Here is a 22,890-nt window from a genome sequence, read left to right as displayed (position 1 = left end):
TATGACAACTGAGTTTCTTTTGGAGGATCTGTCTTTAAGTAAGTAAGTAGAGTTCAGAGGAAGCCTCTCCCTGCATTTTTTGTGTTTTAAGTGCCTGCAGCTCAAAATCAATATACCAAAGCGGCATGTTTGGGGGTGGCCTGTCCTAAACTCCTATAACCATATTTTAGGGTTGCATATTCTGCTACCCTTCAGAAACCAAAGCCTAACATGGTTCCAGAATAACCTGGGTGCCTTCAGAACATCAATTCCAATTTCTTCTATATCAAAGATTCAGGAGAGAAAGGAGTCCTGAGAGCCCACACTGTACACCAAGAAGAATCCACTTGAATGCACTGCCAAAATGATGGCATGCATTAAATGTAAAAATGTGTGAGTCATCACCATGGCTTATGTGTTTGCAGGTCCCGAGATGTGGCTGTAGTTAAAGTGACCATGAATTTTGAACCCAATAAAGTGAATATTCAAAAGAAAAACTGCCGCGTGGAGGGAAAGGAAACAGTATGCATAAATGCCACAGTGTGTTTTGATGTGAAATTGAAGTCCAAAGAAGACAGGGTTTACGAAGCTGGTAAGTGTCGTATATACAGAAGCACTTTGGGGCAGGAGGACAATGTATTTGCTCCTGCATGATGAAATCCAGTGAGATATTTTTTTTTATTTCCCTCGATGATAGGAATCTGCACATCACCTTTGCCCCTGCAAACAGGTTGAACCTTGAAAAAAATTCTATTGCAGAAGGAATAGGTTATGGAACTCAGTAAATTCTGGAGCAGAAACTACATGCTTATATTTGGTGGCCTTCTGCAGCTGGATTCCATGTTTCCCCTCTGGCTCTCCTATTGACTGTGAACAGTCAAGTGCTAAGGAGAAAGAAAGACAGAGACACCAGTTGAGAGGCAGAGTTGGAAACTGGGCTCTCTCCAGTAAGACTGGTACTGCAGAGGACCTGACTGCCCAGCCACCCTACCTTCCTGAGATTCCTTTGCTCCAGTCAGGAGGTGACCCTGGTTTTTGAGTGTCAGACAGATTCCGTGTGTGTTCTCAGGCACATCACGTCAGCCTGGGTATCCCCTTTTTTCCTGCACTCCACAATTTCTAAAGCGGTTTTTAATGATATTGAAACATGTTGGAGTCAAAACTATGAAGGCCATTGACTGCCGAAAGGTAATTTACTCTGCAAACCAAATACAAGTAGAATGAGAAAAACCCCTCATCCTTAAAATCTATTTTTCTAAATTTTTTCTATATGTGCATGTTTATGATCTGCAGTGGACCTCTGACTGGAAGATGAATGAGGTATAGGAATGTAAAATAACAATTAACATTTTCATATGCAACATTATTTGTCTTATTTTTGTGTAGTAATTAAGCAATCAAGTAAGAAAGATTGTTGCCTTCATAGAAAGTATAAGGTTTAACTTGTTTTGCTCGTTGTGGTATGCTTATTTTGTTAAACTTATTTACTAGGCTTATATTATTATATCCTTTGAACATAGTCTAAAATGACATTTTTTATAAAATAGGTTAAAATGTCACTAATGTATTTTTTTCTCTATTGAAATACAACATAACGAATATTCTAATCAGGGATCCAACATTTCTACACTAAAAAAAAAAAAAAATTAAGTGAAAACCCAGTAAACATAGGCATGGACAAGAAATTAGGTGGTATGTAGGGGGGTGTGTGTGTGTGTGTGTAAACATACATATACATTTTAAAATAAGCGTAATTAAACATTAAAAGCCTTGTGAACTCAGAAAGCAGTTCTATAGAGTTCCTCAAGGTTATCTTCATGACTGCAAATACATTGTATTACAGTAGTATGGATATGCTGAATAACAGAGAACTTTTGTCGACTGATTGCCCAAGAGATTTTTCTGTAATGTTAATTTAATGAACTGGATCATATGAAAATCACCTGAAATGAACATATCTGTCAATTATTCTTTTTTTATTTTTATAGATATGCAATACCGTATCACACTAGATTCTCTAAGACAGATATCACGGAGTTTTTTCTCTGGAACTCAAGAGAGGAAGATTCAAAGAAACATCACAGTTCGAGAATCAGAATGCACTAAGCATTCCTTCTACATGTTGGCAAGTAAATCATATATAATAGCTGCCTTGTTCCAAATCAAAAATGAAGTATAGATGTCTTATTTCAAGTCAGTCAATCTTACTTTTATTTCAAAGTGCAAATCATGAATTAAACTTTGTTCACTTTTATCAGAAAATCACAGGTCTGATTTTCTAATTTCCAAATACATTTCATAAAACTATCTTTCATCTTCCCTGTGTATGCTATCAAATATCCATATATTATGGAACATCAAAAGGCACAGTACACCAGTTGATAGAGACCTTGTATTTCATTCATTTATTCATTTCATTCATTCATTCTTTCTTTCTTTCTTTCTTTCAACTTGAACTTTAACAACAAGTTAGAATCTAACTCGTTGAACTTTTGTGGGCCTTGTCCGTCAGAAGTGCTTAAATGCCCTGAGGGGAAACTGTTGGGCCATATGCATTCCAGGGTCTGTTCTTGTCCACTGAACTATGTGTTTCACTCTTTGACTTTAGATTAAAGGGAAAAGATCTGGTATTTTCTATCATCTGTAGACTTTGTGCTACCTGTCCCTGTTTTGGTGGATGAGGGAGACTTGGAAAGCAAATGATGAACCTCTAGAAATGGCTGATAAGCCAGTTTGAACCATTTTAAATGTATTTTATCGGGTCACTGTGTATGTGGGACAGGAGTTTCTTAAACATTTTCTTAAAAGGTACATGACACTAAAGAAGAAGAAAAGAAGAATGGATGTACTGAGAAAACACTGATTTTGTTAACGGAGACTGAGACTTACAGACTTGAACATGATCTTGGAATTTTAAATGAAATAGGCCTATTTGCCCCACCTCTGACTTATTTCTGTATTCTTGATGCATTCATCTTCCATATTTTGAAAATATTGTAGTCAGGGGCAGGAAAGTGACAGAAGACATTCATGCTGGTGTGCCATGTTTACTCTTCCTCAGTGATTTTCAAGTCAATATTCCCCATGACATATGTCAAAATAAGCTTATTTGGTCAACATTGAAGTCAATTTATGATTAGAAAAATAAAAATGGAGGATTTTTTTAAATTTGTTTCATCAGAATTGAACATTTAGGAGTTAGAACTGGGATAAGATTTGAAAAGCCATGAAACCAGATTTGGCAGTGCCTCCAACCTGCTAAAAAAGCACTGTAGTATATGTTTCTCCAAAAATTTAGTGTCTAGCTATATCTAGGCACTGGGATTAAAAGGAATGAACTAGTTTCAAAATTTCCAAAATTCTTCTGGATTTTAATGGATACTTTAACATTTGTTCTGGAGTCAGCCAGGATGGAATTTGTATCCCAGCTTCCTCACTTTCTGAGTAATTTTGACAAAGTGGTTTAGTCTCTTAGAGACTCAGTTTTCTATCTGTAAAATAAAGACTATAATTAGTATGCATCTTGGAGGATTGTTGAAATAATTCTCAATAATGTGTATAAAGCTCATAATTCTGGATATGTCATGAATGATGGCTGTCGATGATAGTATAAACAATGTTCATCACATCCATATTATTTTCATATCATTTCACATATAAAGTTCTTACAACTCAAGGTATATATTATATTAATGAAATGCAACTCAATTTAAAGAAGGGTTGCTCCCTTGAAGTTGAAAGACTTTCCTATAAGTATTACACAGTGATTTTTAGCTCGAGGTCTCAAGAGAAAGGATATTATTATGTAAGTAGCTTTGAGGGGTACATCCTGACATGGCCAAGAACGACCTATCCATCATTCCAGCAGGCCCATCTGAGAAGCTGGACGCAATAGGAAGCCTCTGCATTCGTTCTAGCAGCGTCCCTTGTCAAGGTAGAAGGGCAGTCTCTCTCCAGTGAAGCAAAAGCCTGATCAGGTCATATGTCAGATCAGGTACACAAGAATGTCCAGTGAGCCTGGCCCACAGGGCAGAAGAAGGAAGCCATGACAAGGTCAGAACATCCAATTAATATGATGCCGATAACATATTTTATGTTTTCACCTCTAGGACAAGCATGACTTTCGGGACTCTGTGAGAATAACTTTGGATTTTAATCTTACCGATCCAGAAAATGGGCCCGTTCTTGATGATTCTTTACCAAATTCAGTACATGAATATGTAAGTCAGATTTTTTTTAATTCAGAATACTTATTTGTGGATATATTGGGGGAAAAAACTGAAACACATAAACAGATGTATACACAGAAGCCTAAATCAATTATATTATATTAAAAAATTAAAAAAAGAATTAGGGCTTCCCTGGTGGCGCAGTGGTTGAGAGTCCGCCTGCCGATGCAGGGGACACGGGTTCGTGCCCCGGTCCGGGAAGATCCCACATGCCGCGGAGCGGCTGGGCCCGTGAGCCATGGCCGCTGAGCCTGCGCGTCTGGAGCCTGTGCTCCGCAACGGGAGAGGCCATAACAGTGAGAGGCCCGCATACCACACACACACACAAAAAATGAATTAGACTCTTCTAGACTTTTCCCAATTCTTCTAACTTCCTACTGTTGGAGTTTAAGGGAACTTATAAATGACACCTATTTTTATCGCCCCAAAATTTAGGACCAATCGAAAGAAGGACATGGGTTGGCCAATTGGAACTCCCCTTTATTATTAATGAACACTGGGTTGCAGGGCATGGTTTGGGTATAATCGGTGTCCTCCCACGGAGCCAGGCATAGACCACAGGTAACCAAATAGGTCATTAGCAGTGCTCAGCAATCTCAGGCCAGCAATCTCGGGCCTTTCCGGGGGCCCACCTTGTAAAACTTGCAGAATGGAAATGTAGATGTATGCTTCCCATGAGCTCACCACCGCCCCAAGAGCAGAAGAGACAGGAAGGGACTGAGCTGTGTTCACCTAGTTTTTGCTTCCAAATTCACAGAGTCTACTGTCCCACCCCTGAGAAAGAGTGAGTGAGTGGATAAAAGGATGGGATCACAAGTGTGGCACCAATGGAGGAATCACTAGTGGTGGAGAATTAGCTTTCCCCCACACCTATCTTCTGCTTTCCCTTCTCCCTTCCAAATATATTTACTGAGTGTCTTATATATACCAGACATCAGAGCTTACTGTCTAACCTAGGAAATAGGTATTAGGTAGTAATTAAAGCACATGCTCTGGAGAAGTTCCAGAGCTCAACGGGAACTTCTGCTAGACTGAAGTGTTTCAGGGCCACTCCCTGGAACTTATGACATTGCATTTGAGACCTGAAGCCTAGGAAGTGGAAGAGCAGTGGTCCAAGCAGAGGGATATGTGCAAAGGTTCTGAGGCATAAAAGGAACTAAACTAAAATCACTAGCATGGCTGAAGCTGAAGAGCAAGGGTGGAAGGTCATGTGGGATGAGGCAGGAGGCACAGGCAGGAGCCAGATCACCAGGACTTTGTGCCACTGCACAGATTTTAAATGTTTTTGAGGAGCCATGGAATGCCATTGTTGGTTCTAATTGGTTCACTGATAGCACTGGATTAAGGATTACTTCAGCTGTGCAGTGGAGAATGATTGGAGGGAGTCAAGAGTGGGTGTGGGAGACCAGTCAGGAAGCTGTTACTTTAGTCTAGGGAGGAAATAAGATGGGTTGGACTAGAGGTGGTGGTGGAAATGGAGAGGCAAGGAGAGCTGTGGGAAATATTTAGAACAGCGGTAGAATGGACTGTTCTTGGTGATGGATTAGATAAGAGGAAGGGCTTAATGAAGAAAAGGAGTCAAGGGAAGCTCCCAGTTATGTGGCTTGCTCATTTTCTACCCTCTTGACTGAGGCTATTATGATCCTAAGTATTTGATTCTTTTAAATAGAAAATCTCATAATCAGAGGTGAGTGTTACAGTGTTCTCTCGTAACTTTGGATTGTAGAGTACTTGACTTATTTCTTTGAAACTGTTCTACTCTGGCAGACGAAAGCCACTGAAAAACATCTGTGAAAACTGTGCATTCCTTAAAGGAATGGAAGAATTTATAACCAAAAGTAAAGGTTATAATTTTCCCCTATCAATTATAGGAACAACTGTAAAAATTCCTTATGATTTCTGCAGTGAAATCTATTCTCTTTATGATTTTCTTCTTTCGGCAGTATGTCATTTCTTTTATGCAAGTTCATAGGTAATTTTCAATAATGCCTAGCTAAAGTTTGAAAAATGTTTTTCTGTGAACATTTCAGATTCCCTTTGCCAAAGATTGTGGAAACAAGGAAAAATGTATCTCGGACCTCACCCTGGATGTCTCCACCACAGAAAAGGGCCTGCTTATTGTCAGGTCCCACAATGATAAGTTCAATGTTAGCCTCACAGTCAAAAATAAAGAGGACAGTGCCTATAACACCAGAACCATAGTGAATTATTCTCCAAATCTAATTTTTTCAGGAATTGAGGTAAACTTTTAGTTTTACATTTATTTATTCTTGTAATACTCACACATTGAACCTACTGTTCATACTACTGAGGTAAATTTTTATTACATTGATTTTAAAATAGAAAGCATTTTGTACAAAATTAGTACTCACTGATGGTGAAAGGACCAAGATTTTTTTAAAAGCTTTGTCTGGATATATTTCTTTAGAGCTCTACGACTCTTCTTGGATTCAGTATGAGGAGAGGATCTCTGATATACCAAAACTTTATGCATGGGCTTCCCTGGTGGCGCAGTGGTTGAGAGTCCACCTGCCGATGCAGGGGACACGGGTTCATGCCCCGGTCCGGGAGGATCCCACATGCCGCGGAGCGGCTGGGCCCATGAGCCATGGCCGCTGAGCCTGCGTGTCCCTGTGCTCTGCAACGGGAAAAAACTTTATGCTTCACAGAAGGCTTACACCACTGAAACTGAGACTTGAGTCAAGAAAAAAAATAAACATAACACTCAAAGTCAAAACAGTTTAACAGAAGGGCAGAGAAGGAGTAACACATGTGCTGAACAATAACAAAATATTTACATGCAAAAAAATCGGTACCGTTCCCTACTTTTTCTATGCACAATCCTTAATCTGGCAAGAGAGTTGTATTAAATGATTATGTCTCATTGTCATGACAGAAGGTTGTTTTAGTTTTTGTTTTGTTTTTTTTGGCCATGCCACGCAGCTTGCAGGATCTTACTTCCCTGACCAGTGATCGAACCCAGGCCCCTGGCAGTGAAAGTGCCGGGTCCTAACCACTGGACCACCAGGGAATTCCCCAGAAGTTTTTTATTATTTTGGCAATAACATACAGCTGCCTAAGATGCTCTATCAGGATTAATTAATACTTACAAATTTGAACTTTGCTTTTAATTCTGATCTCTGAATGAATTCCCCTGAATTAAAATTCAGTATATATGAGTTAGTAATATATATAATTCATATTAAAAGCAAATACACTTATTATATACAATATTAAACACTTTAATTGTCTAGTTTCTATAAATTCAGATTTTCACTGACATTTCTCTCCATTTATTAGGATATCACTTAGGGACATGATACTAAGATAGGCTTTAAAAATGTCCTATATTACTACCACCTGTTTTATTTTATAATAATAAACATTTATTACTGATAGGTACTATTCTAAGTTTATAGTTTTTTTTATTTTATTGAAGTATTGTTGATTTACAATATTGTGTTAATTTCTTCTGTATAGCAAAGTGACTCAGTTATACACATATATATATACATATTCTTTTTCATATTCTTTTCCATTATGGTTTCTCACAGGATATTGAATACCCTGTGCTATACAGTCGGACCTTGTTTACCCATCCTATACTACCACCTATTTTAGATTCAGGAAAGAATGTTAATTAAAAATCCAAATGTGCAAATTGATGCTGGGAAAATATTACCACTGAATTCTTCTCAGAAAAGAGGACTATATTAAATATCATTGTATCTTCTTCAAATGACTTCATGGCCTTGGCAGCGAGGCAGAGCTATGAAATCAACAAGGCCTCTCTTCTCCTCCTATTAATGACAACAGTAGTAATAATAATAATAGTCTTTTCTTGAGTCATATTATGTGTCAGAAACTGTTCTACAAGTTCTACTTATTCATAGTTATTTAACTCTCATTAATTCCTTTGTACGTAGGTATTATTATACTACAGAGATTCTAAGATCAACCCCTTTTTTCACAATTTAACATTTCTGTAATTGCATTTTACAATTGCTGTGTTAATTTAACAGGCAGCATTATTGTTTCCTTCTTATTGGTATGTAAAATACTGGTGAGTCTCATATTCAAGGTCATTTTCAATTTGATGAGATAGAGTTCGACTAACCCCACTTGACAGAAAATCAGGCCCAGAGAAGTGAGGAGTCCTGAAAAGGATGAAGCTAACAGTGGTAGAATCAGAGTTTAAATCCTGGTGTTTCCAGGTCAGAACTCAAGCTCTTACCCACTCCTCCAGTGACGACCATTCACTGTGGGCTTCCATGTGTCGGTCCAGTATGTGTGGGTTATTCAGCCACCTATTCACCCTGTGAGGTAGATGCTGTTAGTACTCCCATTTTTCAGTGGAAGATCTAGACAGGCTGGTGTGATGCACTTCATCCTACAGCCATCCTTAACCGAAGTGATGTTTTCACATTTCCATGGGCTGTGGGACAAGTGATCCCAGAATGCTGTGACTCTCACAACTATACTGAGAAACAAATCCTAGCAAAGCAGTCTAAGGCTCAGCTGGGAAAATTCTAGACCATCAAGGTCAAGTATTTCACCTGCGTGTCTGCTCTAATTCTGTTTACTTCCTCTTCCTAGGCTATCCAAAAAGACAGTTGTGAATCCAATCATAATATCACATGTAAAGTTGGATATCCTTTCCTAAGAAGAGGAGAAATGGTAAGCAGATTATAGAAAATACGTGTGGCAATTGGATATGAAAAATAATCTGCTCAAAGCCAAATATATAAATCCTTCTAGTGGTAGTTTAGGATGACATAGATGAACAAGATTGAATTCAAAATTGTGAGATCTTGAAATCAAAAGGCAATTGCGGCATGGGTCAAACTCAAACACCAGGACAAAATTAAGAATTTTTACTCTACAGCTTATATGATAAATGGAGCTGGGAAATTCTGGTATTAGTGTCGCCTACGTAGTAGGCTTTTCTACTGTAGGAAAAAGAATCTTTCAAACCAGTTGGTTTAGAATTTTGTATAGACACTCTACTTCCATTTCTCTTTTTTTAAAATAACCTCACTGAGATATCATTCACATTCCACAAAATTCACTCATTTAAAGTTCAGTGGGTTTTAGTATATTCACCAAATTGTGAATTGTGTACCATCACCACAATGGATCCTGTAACATTTTCACACCCCACAAAGATACCCTGTATGCATCACTAGTTACTGCTGTTTATTTCCCCGATAACCCCTCCATCAATCCCAGGCAACCACTTATCTACTTTCTTTCTCTATGGATTTGCCTATTCTGACATTTCATATAAGTGGAATCATACGATATGTGGTCTTTTGTGACGGGCTGACTGGCTTCTTTCACCTAGCATAATGTTTTCAAGTTTCATCTATTTATCAGTAATTCATTTTTTTTAAATTTCCAAACAATATTCCATTGTATGAATATATCAAATTTTATTCATTTATCAGTTGATGGGCATTTGGGTTTTTTCCACTTTTTTGCTGCTATAAATAATATTTCTATGGATATTTGTGTATAGGTTTGGTATGGACACACGTTTTCAATTCTCTTGGATATAAACCTAGGGGTGGAATTGCTGAGTTATATGGTAACTAATGTAACATTTTGGGGAACTGCAAAACTGTTTTCCAAAGTGACTGTACCATTTTACATTCCTGCCAACAATGTATGAGGATTCCAATTTCTCCACATTGTTGCTACCTGTCTTTTTATTATAGCCATTCTGGTGGGTGTGATGTAGTATCTCATTGATGTTTTGATTTGCATTTCCCTAATGGCTAATGAAGTTACATCTTTTCATGTGCTTATTGGCCATGTGTATTTTTTTTTTTGAGTAATGTCTATTCAGATCGTTTACCTATTTTTTAATTGGGATATCTTTTTGATTATTCGGTTGTAAGAGATCTTTGTATATTCTACATGCAAGTCTCTTGTCAGAAATGATTTGCAAATATTTTCTTCCATTCTGTAAGTTGTCTTTTCATTTTCTTGATGGTATTCTTTGGAGTGCAAAAGTGTTTACTTTGATGAAGTCCAATTTATTTATTTATTCTTTTGTCATTCATACTTTTGGTATCATATCTAGTAAGACTTTGCCTAACCCAAAGTCACAGTTACTCCTGTTTTTTCCAAGGGCTTTACAGTTTTAGCCCTTATATTTAGATCTATGATCCATTTTGATGGACTTTTGTGTATGGTGTAAGTAAAGAGTCCAACTTCATTCTTTGTGGATATTCCCACACCATTTATTGAAAAGACTATTCATTCCCCCATTGAATTGTCTTGGCACTCTTGTTGAAAATCAGTGGACCATAAACACATGGGTTTATTTCTTGTATCTTTGTTGTATTTCATTGATCTATATGTCTATCTTCATGACAGTACCACATTGTTTTGATTACCATAGCTTTGTTGTAAGTTTTGAAATCAGGAATTGTAAGTCTTCTAACTATGCTTTCTTTTTCAAAATTGTTTGGCTATTCCATGTCCCTTGCATTTCCATTTGTATTTTAGAATCAGCTTGTCAGTTTCTGCAAAAAAAAAAAAAAAAAGCCAGCTGGGAGTTCGGTGGGTATTACATTGAATCTGTAGATCTATTTGGGGAGTGTTACCATCTTAAAAATATTAAGTCTTCTGACCCATGAGCATGGGATGTCTTTCCATTTATTTAGAGCTCCTTTAATTACCTTCAAAACTGTTTTGTAGTTTACAGAATACAAGTTTGCATCTCCTTTGTTAAATATATTTCTAAACATTTTATTCCTTTTGATGCTGTTTTAATGGAAATCTTCTTTTAATTCATTTTCAGATTGTTTATTGCTAATGCATAGAGATACATTTTTTTATACTGATCTTTTACCCTGCAATCTTGCTGGAATTATTTATTAGTTCTAATAGTTTTTTTAAGAGGATTCCTTAGGATATTCTATATATAAGATCATGTCATCTGCAAATAGAGGCATCGTTTCCAATCCAATGCCTTCTATTCCTTTTTCTTACCTAATTGCCCTGCCTAGAACCATACTAATTGAATAGAAGAGAGAAGAGTTCTTTCATCTCTTTTTAAAGAAATATTTGTGGGCTTCCTTGGTGGCACAGTGGTTGAGAATCCACCTGCCAGTGCAGGGGACACGGGTTCCATCCCTGGTCTGGGAAGATCCCACATGCCGAGCAGCAACTAAGCCTGTGTGCCACAACTACTGAGCCTATGCTCTAGAGCCTGTGAGCCACAGCTACTGAACCCGCGTGCGGCAACTACTGAAGCCCACGAACCTAGAGCCCGTGCTCCGCAACAAGAGAAGCCACCACAATGAGAAGTCCGCGCACTGCAATGAAGAGTAGCCCCCGCTTGCCACAACTAGAGAAAGCCCATGCACAGCAATGAAGACCCAACACAGCCAAAAATAAATTAATTAAATAAATAAATCAAAAAATAAAATAAAATAAAATAAAGAAATATTTGTTTCCATGAACAGCAGAGAATAATTATCTCATTTAATGATAAACATGGTATTTGCATGTATTTTCAGTGAACGTTGCTTTTCGGTATGAATATTTGCTCCTTATTCACTATTGAGTTAAGGAGGGAAATCTTTAATTAATCAAAATGATTAAAATAAGAAGGTATTTTATTTACTTGACATAGACTTAAACAAAAAAAGAGAAATACTATCCCAATATTTACTTCAACTTTCTTAGATTATAATATTTTTATAAGACTTCAAAATAGATCCCTGACATCTTTAACACACATCCTAAAAAGTTGACAAACACTGGTTTGGACATCTGGAAATGGCAGATGTCTATCTATAGTGAAATCCTTAATGACAAATTATCGATAATGAAATCTTTTAGCTCTTCTTTTTGCAAATGAGAATTCAAAAAGGCCTTTCCCCTTAACACATGTGGCATGGTTACTAGTGATTTAGGATACAAACCACGAATCATAATAATTATCATTAAATTCAATAAATATTTTCTATGTCCATTTTAGCTTATAGAACTAACTAGATGTACCAATTTACTTTTGGAACCCCATCGTAAAGTCTGTTCTTGACTATCTCAAATGAAATATACTGTGAATTTGCATTCCTTCCCTACAAATCTATAAAATACACATCACTTCTGAAAAAAAAAAACACTCCTAATTCCTCTAATTTGACATGGAAATAAGGAATGTCAACTCATGTCTACTCCTTCCTTTGACCACTTCAATTAACCTTGGAATTATCTCTATTTCCTAAAGAATAATGATATACCCTCTGTTATATCCCAATCATTGGAGACATTCATTGAAATCTTAATAATTTCTTAACCATCTCTTCCTTTCTTTAGCAGTTCTTTGGTGCTTAGGGCAAAAGCTTTACTCAAAGTGTCATTGTCATCAGTAGAGAGATGGAAAGATAACGTGCAAGTAATCTTTACATGGGCTTTACACTTAGAATATATTTTTATATTTGCAGTGTAAGCATTTCAGAATCAGGTCAATATGCATAGGCAGCTTCTTCAGCCCCGCTTCTCTGCTAGTCTCTTCCCTCCATCTGAAGCCTCCTCGGGAATGCCAAGACAAATGTCCAGGCCAGTCAGAGGGCTAAGGACAGTCAGGGAAACAGGAGCTCACTGAGAGACTCTGGCAGTTGGACCCACCCAATAAAGCTTCTGCTGGAATTGTGATTACTATTTCAAAGCAAGAAGAAAACTATAGAGCTTCAGATTCTTAGAAGAACTATTTTTTTGAAAACTAACTCAAAAAAATATGTGGGAGAAGAAAATTCCACACATTAGAGTGTACGACCATGCAAATCTCAAGATCCCTGAATTCTATAAATGGTGCCTAAATTGAATAAAAGAGCTTTAAGTATCAAATCTTGTCTAGTCAGAAAGATAAAATTTTAGGTAGCATTTATTAGTTGTACGTTTTGAACTATCAATTTTGCTGGCCCAAATTCCAAAATACCTCAGCACATTATTGGGTGTGTAAGCATTATTATGAGGCCTCTTGGACTAGAATTCTGCTGATGACATATTTCTTCAATGAGTAATCTAGTTTTTGTTCTGCCTGTTGGTGTTTATAAAGAGCCATGAATTACATGTGTTCAGGCGTAGTTTCTCAAAAGTAAGTTACTTCCTGTATTTGAGTGTCAGTAAAACAAAAACATTTTCCAGCTTGTCTTGGATATTGTTTTAATTCTGCAATTTATAAACAAAACTCACTGCTTTTTTAAGTTATGATTCTTATAGTTTAAATGGCCAAGCCTTTTATTTTGTTTTATATTGTTTTTGTTATTCCTTAAAGGTCCACAACTTTTTTATACTATCAAATCAATGGAATTCAGTATGTGTTCCCCTATTTTATAATGGATAGATATAGATGGTTGCTGGTACTTGAAGTTTCCATTTTAAAGAGGCTTTAATTATGACCATTTCATAATAACATTGTTTATGATTGTGATCTGGTAGACAATGGTAATATGATAAAATATCATTTATATAATTTAATGTTTTAATCAAAGCAAACATTCTACTTCTTTATCTGTTACTAAAGATATTTTTATTTTATAGGTAACATTCAAAATATTATTCTACTTCTTTATCTGTTACTAAAGATATTTTTATTTTATAGGTAACATTCAAAATATTATTTCAGTTTAACTCATCTTATCTCATGGAAAATGTGATTATTCATTTAAGTACAACAAGGTTGGTTCCTATGTGTGCATGAGTGTATGTGTATGCATGCATATAATTTCTTTCATGTATTTAAAATATGTTGTTTTATAGACTGACTAGAACTTCTTACAGCTTTTATGGGATCAGTAGAAGTAGAAGGCAGTGAACCCCTTTGCTTCACAAAAACATCCTTATGAATAATCAGCAAAATAAAGAAATTTTCATTTAATAGACATAATACACCTAACTGGATTAAATCATTGGTTCTATGAGCTATAAAATATGTTGTAATCACACGTCACTTATATCTGCCAAATTGCATTTAAATCCGTTTAAAATTTTACAGGCTTTTCTAATTTAAAAACTTTTACTGACTGCCCATCAAGGTCAACTGAATCATTAGAGGGACTTAAAGTTTTATGATACCCTTTTGTAGTTTAATAAATTTTATTCAAATCAGTCAAAGCTTCTGAAATGGCGTAGAATACACAAACTAAAAATAACAAAAGTCTAATAAGGAAATTGAAATAGCGCTTACCTTTCTTCTAAGTATAACTATCCACTGGACCATAAGCAACTTGAGATAAACTTTTATCATTTGTTATTTTAGTCCCCAGTAAAAAAAAAAGTCTAATAATCACTAAATAAATGTAGAGTGAGAATGAATGAATGAGTGAGTAGTGAATAAGTGAGAAAATGAATTAATAGATGAGTTAATTCTGTATGCTCAATTCAGTTCAATTCAACAAATATTTATTTGAGATCTATTATGGACAAAATATTGAATTTGTCACTTAGGGAATATAAAATTAAATAAGGGCATGAACCTCTTCATGGGGTGAATATTACAGTAGGGGACTGAGACTAGTATTTAAATTATTATAATACAGGATAGAACAAGGAAAATTCATTAGAGAATTATAAGCCATGTGTCAGAGACTTAATGGAGGGTGAAATTACATCTGCTTGGCAATGAGAATCCAAGAAAGCTTTATCAAGGAGGTTATAATTGAGAAGGACCTTAAAGGGTGGGTAGCAATTCAGAGAGGTTGGTCGGTAGTTAGATGGAACATTTCAGGCAGAATTTACAGCTTGAGCAAAAACTCAAAGGTAGACCACTAGATCTATTGGGGGGAATATTGGCTGACCCATTTTAGTGCAAATATAGAGAATACATAAAGGAGTAATGGAAGATAAACACGGAGTGTACATCTTACTATGTTACGGTGAGTGTACATCTTACCATGTTACAGGAAGTATTGAATTTCAAAATGAGGCATCTTTTCTTAATTGAACAGGCCATGAGGAGCCAGAGAAGTTTTTGAGGGGTGAAGTCATAAATACAGAGCTGTTTCTTTGGAATATTAACTTAGCTGCATTGTGGAACGGGACCGTTCACAGCAGAAGCCCAATCACACATACATCTATAGCCCAGGGCAGGGAGCTGCCTTCACTGCCCCATCATGCATACCAAGCCGCTGATGCACTTGGGAATAAGCAAAGCCATTAATGGGTGCTCTTTGCCCATTCTGTGAGACAAAATGCTAGGTGCTTAGTCACTTGGTAGAGAGGTGTGTGTGATGATAATAATGAAATCTAATATTTATTGAGTATGTCCTAGGCACAATGTTAAGTATTTTACACTTGGTACTCACCATTTATTAAGAATATAATGGTAGGGCTTCCCTGGTGGCGCAGTGGTTGAGAGTCCACCTGCCGATGCAGGGGACATGGGTTCGTGCCCCGGTCCGGGAGGATCCCACATGCCCATGGAGTGGCTGGGCCCGTGAGCCATGGCCGCTGGGCCTGCGTGTCCGGAGCCTGTGCTCCGTAGCAGGAGAGGCCACAACAGTGAGAGGTCTGCGTACCGCAAAAAAAAAAGAAGATAATGGTAAAACCCCCATTTTATAGATGAAGAAACCAAGGCACAGAGAGATTAAATAACTTTCCCAAAGTGGGTCTATGTCCAAGAGCAATTTCATGCACTCTGGCCCCAGAGCCAGTGTTTGTTACTATTATATTATTTGGATGTACTCTTTTGTAAGACAGAAGAGTATGAGATATGTGTGTGTATATGTACGTATAAAATATATGCATGCATTTACATAATATATAATTGAAACGATAACTAAAATCAGGGGAATAAGTGCTCAACAAACAATACAATCATCAAGTACAAGGTATAGAAAGACTATTAAACGACAAAAAATTTCAGATTTACTCTCAGCTGTGTGATCCTAGGCATGTCTCTTCACAAGGACCTCATCTGTGATAAATAAGAATCACCTGTGTGATTTGTATTAAAAAACACAAATTCATGAGTCCTAACTCAGACCTGCTAAATCCGTATTTTTCTAGGAGAGAAGCCCCAAAATCTGTGTATTTAACCATTGACCCAAGGATACTTATCATTATTCTCATAGAAGTTTGAGAAACCTCATTCTAAATCAGTGTGGTTTTCAACCCTCGCTGCACTTCAGAATCACCTCGACAACTTTTAACAATCCCCATCTCTGGTCTCCCTCTCCACACTGAAATTTTTAAAAAATCAAGGATCCCACACATGTTGTGTGTGTGCTTTATTTAGCTGCCAAAATAAGCTTCTCATTCAAATGCTTTAGAAAGGTCTATGAATAGTCAGTGGTTTAATGATTTGTCCAACTGTGCTGTATGTTTTCTAGTGACAGTGAAGAGCCACCTGAAGCCCTTTTCGATAATGAAGTAAACGTTTCCATCCCTGTAAAATATGAAGTTGGTCTACAGTTTTACAGGTAGGAGAACACCGCACTTTCATGTTGTTGCTTCCTATAGCCCGGTGGATCTCAGCTTGTGTTCCCTGGCCAAGGGCATCAGAATCACCTGGGAGCTTATTAGGCAGATTCTCTGCCCCACCCCAGACCTACTGAATCAGAAATTCTAGGGGGGTGGGAGGGAGCCAGAAATCTGTGTTAAACTCTCCAGGTGATTCTGGTGCACTCTAAAAATTGAGAATCAGCATCCCAGATTATCTAAACTGTGAGGTGCTAATGATACTGGATTGCATTAGCAGTCCCGTCTTAACTCCGAAATGCAAGGTGAAGACTCAGAAATCCGTCACAAAAGGCGATGTTCTTAGAGGTCACCAGCATATTTCTTGGCTCTTGTTCTCATTGTATGGGATCTGATTAGCCTGCCCATTCTGGACATTCAAGTTTAAACTATTGCTCATTGACAAGAGCTATTTATTTCTCCCATTATTCATAAACCATCCTTTTTCCTAAGAACTTCTGATCTATCCAAACACCACACATGTTGGCAAATTTGTATAAGCAGGACTCAAGGCTTTTGCTAGATACATGTGCACAATGTACAAAGAGTACAAGAATCTGTGGCAAGTTTAGTCTAAGAGTCTTGTCATATTATTCATTTATTTCCTATGGCACTTTCCTTTTGCTGATAACAGATGACAAAAATGAAAGGATTGTATGATATACATGTAGATTATGCTTCTATTTCTTAGTCTTTAATTCTATTGGCTGTTTTCTATTTTTCTGCTTCCACTTCTCTTGGTACACTGACTTCTCCCAAGAATTTTTCATTTATTTAAACTAATAAATATTTCTTATTTGTCTTCTCTAAACTGAAGTACTGCTTTTAAATATGTTTATATTACATTTCATTCTACCAAGTTCATCCAAAGAACATGGAGAAGTTGTATGAAAAAGACTGAACTTTTAAATTTAGCAGTAAATATAGAACTTTAAGTTGTGAAAAGGTAACACATTTTTTAAATCTATTTAAATTCAGCACTATTAAAAATACCAAGTTTTAGCCTGATTATTCACTAAATGTATATGATATTAGTGAATTAATGAAAACTTTTCACTTGGTAACAATGAAACTTTTACTTTAAAAACTGTACATATTTTAGCATCAGTAACTATGGAATTAAATTATAATCTTTCACACCCTCCTCAAAGTTTTAACTTTAGATTTCAGGGTAAAAGAGTTTGCCTTTGATTTGAAATCTCTATAAGTACTTTTTGTGGAATTACCTGGTATAAAGAAAGAAAAAGAGTGAGGTCAAGTAAAAGTTAAACTTTGTTGTGTTTTACTTTTCTTTTTCCAATTAATTCTTTTAAGCTCTGCAAGTGAATACCATATTTCAATTGCGGCCAACGAGACAGTCCCTGAAATTATTAGTTCTACCGAGGACATTGGAAATGAAATTAATATCTTCTACTTGGTAAGAAATTACCTCTAAATTAGTATTGTAAAAGAGTTATTTGTAAGCTTATAAGTTAAATAAAAGTATTAACAGACACATACAGACATGTTTGTTCAACAGTTAATCTCTATGTTCTAGCATATTTTTCTTTATAATTTCATTAATTTAAAATAATTTTATTGAAATTGATGATAATTATACTTTTAAGCTACTTTAAAGACTCAAGTCCCTAATTTCCTTATGACACAATTAATTATCATAAATTCCTAGAAAAAATAGGGAACCAAGTAGACACTACCTATAAACATGTAGACTTTATTTGCATGTTTTAGTATAACTGAGAAAAGCACTTTTTAAAAAATAACATGACTATTTCAGAAATTGATTATTTCAGATTGTCTTGGTAATAATTTCCCTACTCAACAAATAAATTTGTATCTTATTCTGCTCCTTGCTACCTTTCGTATGTATTATACCATAACTTACTGGTGTTCCTACTATTGACTCCTTAAATGATATTTTCTATTTTTGATATTTCTATTAATGATATTTCTATCATTTCTAAATAGAAATTATATTTCTAATTTTGAACTCTTCATAACAGACTTTTCCTAACCATTATAATAAGTAATTATGGAGCTGAGCCAGGCTGTCATTTTAGGTACTGCCTACTTACAGACACAGACTCAAGTTAATATTATGCAAGTAAAAGAGAGTCCAATTCAAACAATGGATTTAAAACTGTATTCAAAAGTATGAAATAATACAGCATTATTAGAGGTGAAGATGGTCTCAATCTCTTTGGGAATTGGCAATGATGAAAAAAGGGAATTCTCTTACAAAGTGGAAATAAATGAATACTCTCAAGAACATTTCATTGTTTTTATTTGTGCCCTTTGCTGAAATGCCTATGCAACTTATACCCAGGAAGTTAGTATGAATGCCAATCACTCTACTACTGGGGTAAATTTTTGAAATGTAGGCTACCCAGTTTTTCAAGTCCCATTTGCTTTTCCTGGATTAGAGAATTCAGCAAACAACAAGGAAGAAAGGAAGGAAAGAAAAAAAGGAAGGCAGGAAGGAAAGAAGAAAGGGAGGAAGGGAGGGAAAGACTTTGAATGTTGTAGAACCCCATGAATTGTCACTTTTTAGGGTCCAGACTTGAAACAGTTACTCTCAAACTATTATAAATAATATCGATATAAATAATATTGTTAAGAATATCCCTGAACATAAATCTTTTGTATCTCTGATTACTTTGCCAGGGTAAAATCTAAAATTGGAGTAATGGAATTAAAAAAAAAAAAAAAAAAAAGAACATTTTTTAGGTGAGACCCAGTAACTCTACTGCTAGAAATTTCCCATAGGAAATTATTGGTGGTATGAACAGATTTATACCCAGAGATACTGTTAACAATGTTATTTTTATTAGTTTAAAAATTAAAACCTGGGCATGGGGAGACAGCTATTATAATGGTTGAGAGGGCACCTTTTGGAGTTGAAAAAGAAAAACCTAATTCTGCTCTCTACCAGCTCAGTGACCTTGGAAGTCTTTATTCCCATTCTAACCTTATTTCCTCATAGATAAAACAGGGATAATAAGAGAATCTACCTCACAGGGCTGTTAACGGGATTAAAGGGAATAATGCAAGTGAGAAAATTAGCAGTGTCTGGAACAGTCAACAATAAATATTGATGTTGTGGTTGTCATTAAGCAGCTAATAAACATCATATTCTCAAAGAGTCTCTAAATTTATGGGAAGATGCCATGACATAATAAATTTTACAAATGGGACACCAAATTTCATATTTTATATGATACAAATTTTATAAGATACATAATATGCAAATATAAAAGGTAATTTGTGCACTAAAATGTTGCCAATATAGAATTGTAGGAAACTTACTGTTTTTCAGTATTTTCCAATGTATCTATAAGGAACATTGTTTTTAATCAGAAAGAATAAGTGTGCATTACAGAATACCCAATTTCTGACTAAATATTGAAAAACAATTGGAATTAGACCGGGAGGCCATGCCAGGCAAGCCCAGGGCATATTACAATTAGAAGATAAGAGTCAGGGAGCATGGTTAAGAGACCAGGCACAGGTGGTCAGGAATCTCCAGAATTCCAGGGTTAAGGGTTGCATTTAATCTTCAGCAACCACAGAAAACAGCTCCAGATCTGAATAGCTCTCAGTCTAGAAGGCTCAGGTAGGGAGGTCAGTTGGACTTCCTGGCATCTGTCTCTGTAGATTAAGGAGCACCTGCTCGCCTAAGAATTCAGCACAGAAGGGCCAAGGAGACGGCTGAGGACCTGGAGAAGAGGGGGTGGGGATTGCACCTGGTTGGCCCAGTTCAATGCACTTCTCCTAAGCAGGCGAGGACTTCTGGACAGTGAGTCCAGCTTCCTGCTGAACTTCATCCCACCCAGACTTCCTCCCCTATGCACTTCATCGCCATTGATGGCAGGATGTGATGTGAAGTGATCATTTTAGGTTAGTGGATAAAAGAGATGGGGATTGAAATGAGAGTCAGTCTGACTCTCATCGGACTGGATTACCAACAGCCAGGGACACAACAACCCTAGCTGGGGACAGGATTGTGAAGGGAAGCAGATGGCTGTCTGGTTTGCCTGTACCGTTGTGGCAGATACCATCTAGCTGGGGTGAGAAATGACTCTGTGGGCTCAGAGGATTATAGCAAGCTGGGTTGAGGCAAACAAAAATATGCTCACCTGTTCTGAGTGAATCAGGTAAGTGTTCTCCCTCCTTTCCACCCCCAAAAAGACTGGTGTGTTGAAAAGTACAATGAGCATGGTAAATTGACTCAAAAAAAATTAACTCATTTTGGGAAGGTGAAGGACCAATATATGATTTTAGCTGATGCATATGACCACTGACCATGAAACATCTTTATTTTTTGCTTGTTTAATTATGCCAATTCTCTGTACAGTGCCATAAACCCTCTGCATTCATTTTGGCTTTCAAAATATTTCATACCTTAATTCATCAATTAAGAACCAAAATCCTATGTAAGACAGAAAAACTGCTGTTGAAAGAGGAATAAAGGATTACATTTCCTTTTTTCCCCTGTAGATTAGAAAAAGTGGGCATTTTCCAATGCCAGAACTTAAGCTGTCAATTTCATTCCCCAACATGACATCAGATGGTTTTCCTGTACTGTACTCAAGTGGGTGGTCATCTTCTGAGGTAAGTCATGTGTGCCTCGGAGTTATGTCACTATGTTATCTTCTTCAGTTTGTATCTAAAGCCTTTTATTCTCTGTGATAGATAGATTTTATGAAAGTAACATGGAGAGGCATTTAGAAAATTATACTACTACTACTACTAGTAATAATAATAATGACTTCCACTAGTTATTTAGTAGAGGCATTAGTTCCTTACTGCTGCTGTGGTAACAAATTACCCAAAACAGGGTGGCTGAAAACAACAGAAATTTATTCTCTCACAGTTCTGAAGGCCAGAGTCTAAAATTAAGGTGTCAACAATGTTGGTTCCCTCTGGAGGCTCTGAGGGACCCTTTGTTCCATGTCTCTCTCCTAACGTCTGGTGGCTTGTGGCAGCATAACTCCAATCCCTGTCTTCACAGGGCCATCTTCCCTGTGTTTCAGTGTCTTCTCCTCTTCTGTTTCTTAAAGCACATCCTTCAGTGGATATAGAGCCTGCCCTAAATTTAGAATGATCTCATCTGGAAATTCTTAATTTAGTTACATCGGCAAAGGGCCCTATTTTGCAATAAGGTAATATTCACGGGTTTCAGGTATTAGGACTTGGGCGTATCTTTTGGGGCTCACTGTTCAATCCACTGGAGCAGATTTTAGATAACTAGTTGTTGACTTATGCCTGAAGAGTTTGTTGCACCTTTAATTTGCTTGAAGTGATCAAACCATCCTATAAAAAGACTTATTCGCTGCTCCTGAGCACAGACAGCTGCACCCAAAACGGTACAATACTACTTACTCATCCCAAGAGTTAGCAGTATCATGCCCCCTTTGTACCTATAGCATTGAATGAGTCGATATGGTAGTTTATTTTTATGGTTTAGGTATCTAAAACATAGAAAATCACAATAAGTATTGAATTAATGCATGCCTTATTTCAGCATTTGACAGTCTCTTCTTTGCAGAGATTTTAAGTTAAGGTATTCTCAGAAATCAAGAAATAGCAACAGTGGTGGTTGACTTGTAATATTTAAATGTTTTCCTAAAGGCAAGGAGAACATAAACCTCTAGCATTTACCTCTAATCCGAAAAAATAGGTTTTTGGGAACCTAGAAAGAATAAAATTAGACTTGTCCTACTACTTATGAACCTTCATCCTTATTACCTTTTATCAAGGATGTAGAGAGTCCTAGGGAAGCAAAAGGTTTACTAGATTAAGTCTAGAAAAACCATCCAAGAATCAGCGAACTTATAAACATGGCATTTTAACATCGATAGGGCCACTTTCTTACATCTCCCTCCCACACACACTGTGTCTTACCCTGGTGTATAGGGACTCCAGAAATATTATTGGATGAATACATAACTACAGACAAAAGTCCCTCTCTGGATTTTTTGGTTTGTTTATTTTATAAACCATTATATGAGCCAACATATTGACTAACAGATGCTAACCTTTTTTTTTTTTCCTCAGTAGAGTTAAATTTTTTTCTCTCTCTATTTTATGGGACTCTACAAACTAATGTTTGATGAAAACAAATTAATGAATGTATTACTTATGTAATAGTAAGTTCTACTAGCATCCTTCCTTTTCCATAACAACCTCACTGCTATCTATTACA

The 22,890-nt window shown here is 36.5% G+C and overlaps 1 protein-coding gene across 2 annotated transcripts in view; it reads left to right on the top strand.

Annotated features, from left to right (window-relative positions):
• Window positions 1-22,890, top strand: part of ITGA1 (integrin subunit alpha 1) — a 173,441-nt gene that overhangs the window by 136,334 nt on the left and 14,217 nt on the right. For both annotated transcript variants that reach the window (XM_033421156.2, XM_033421157.2), the window contains exons 16-24: window positions 405-571; window positions 1,968-2,104; window positions 4,089-4,199; window positions 6,239-6,448; window positions 8,805-8,885; window positions 13,831-13,907; window positions 16,559-16,648; window positions 18,000-18,102; window positions 21,183-21,296. In XM_033421156.2, the coding sequence (XP_033277047.2) occupies window positions 405-571; window positions 1,968-2,104; window positions 4,089-4,199; window positions 6,239-6,448; window positions 8,805-8,885; window positions 13,831-13,907; window positions 16,559-16,648; window positions 18,000-18,102; window positions 21,183-21,296 (1,090 nt within the window). The remainder of the gene's footprint in view (window positions 1-404; window positions 572-1,967; window positions 2,105-4,088; window positions 4,200-6,238; window positions 6,449-8,804; window positions 8,886-13,830; window positions 13,908-16,558; window positions 16,649-17,999; window positions 18,103-21,182; window positions 21,297-22,890) is intronic.

This window comes from Orcinus orca, chromosome 3 (genome assembly GCF_937001465.1).
Source record: "Orcinus orca chromosome 3, mOrcOrc1.1, whole genome shotgun sequence".
Taxonomy (NCBI): Eukaryota; Metazoa; Chordata; class Mammalia; order Artiodactyla; family Delphinidae; genus Orcinus; species Orcinus orca.
This window is presented reverse-complemented; position numbering and strand designations above follow the sequence as displayed.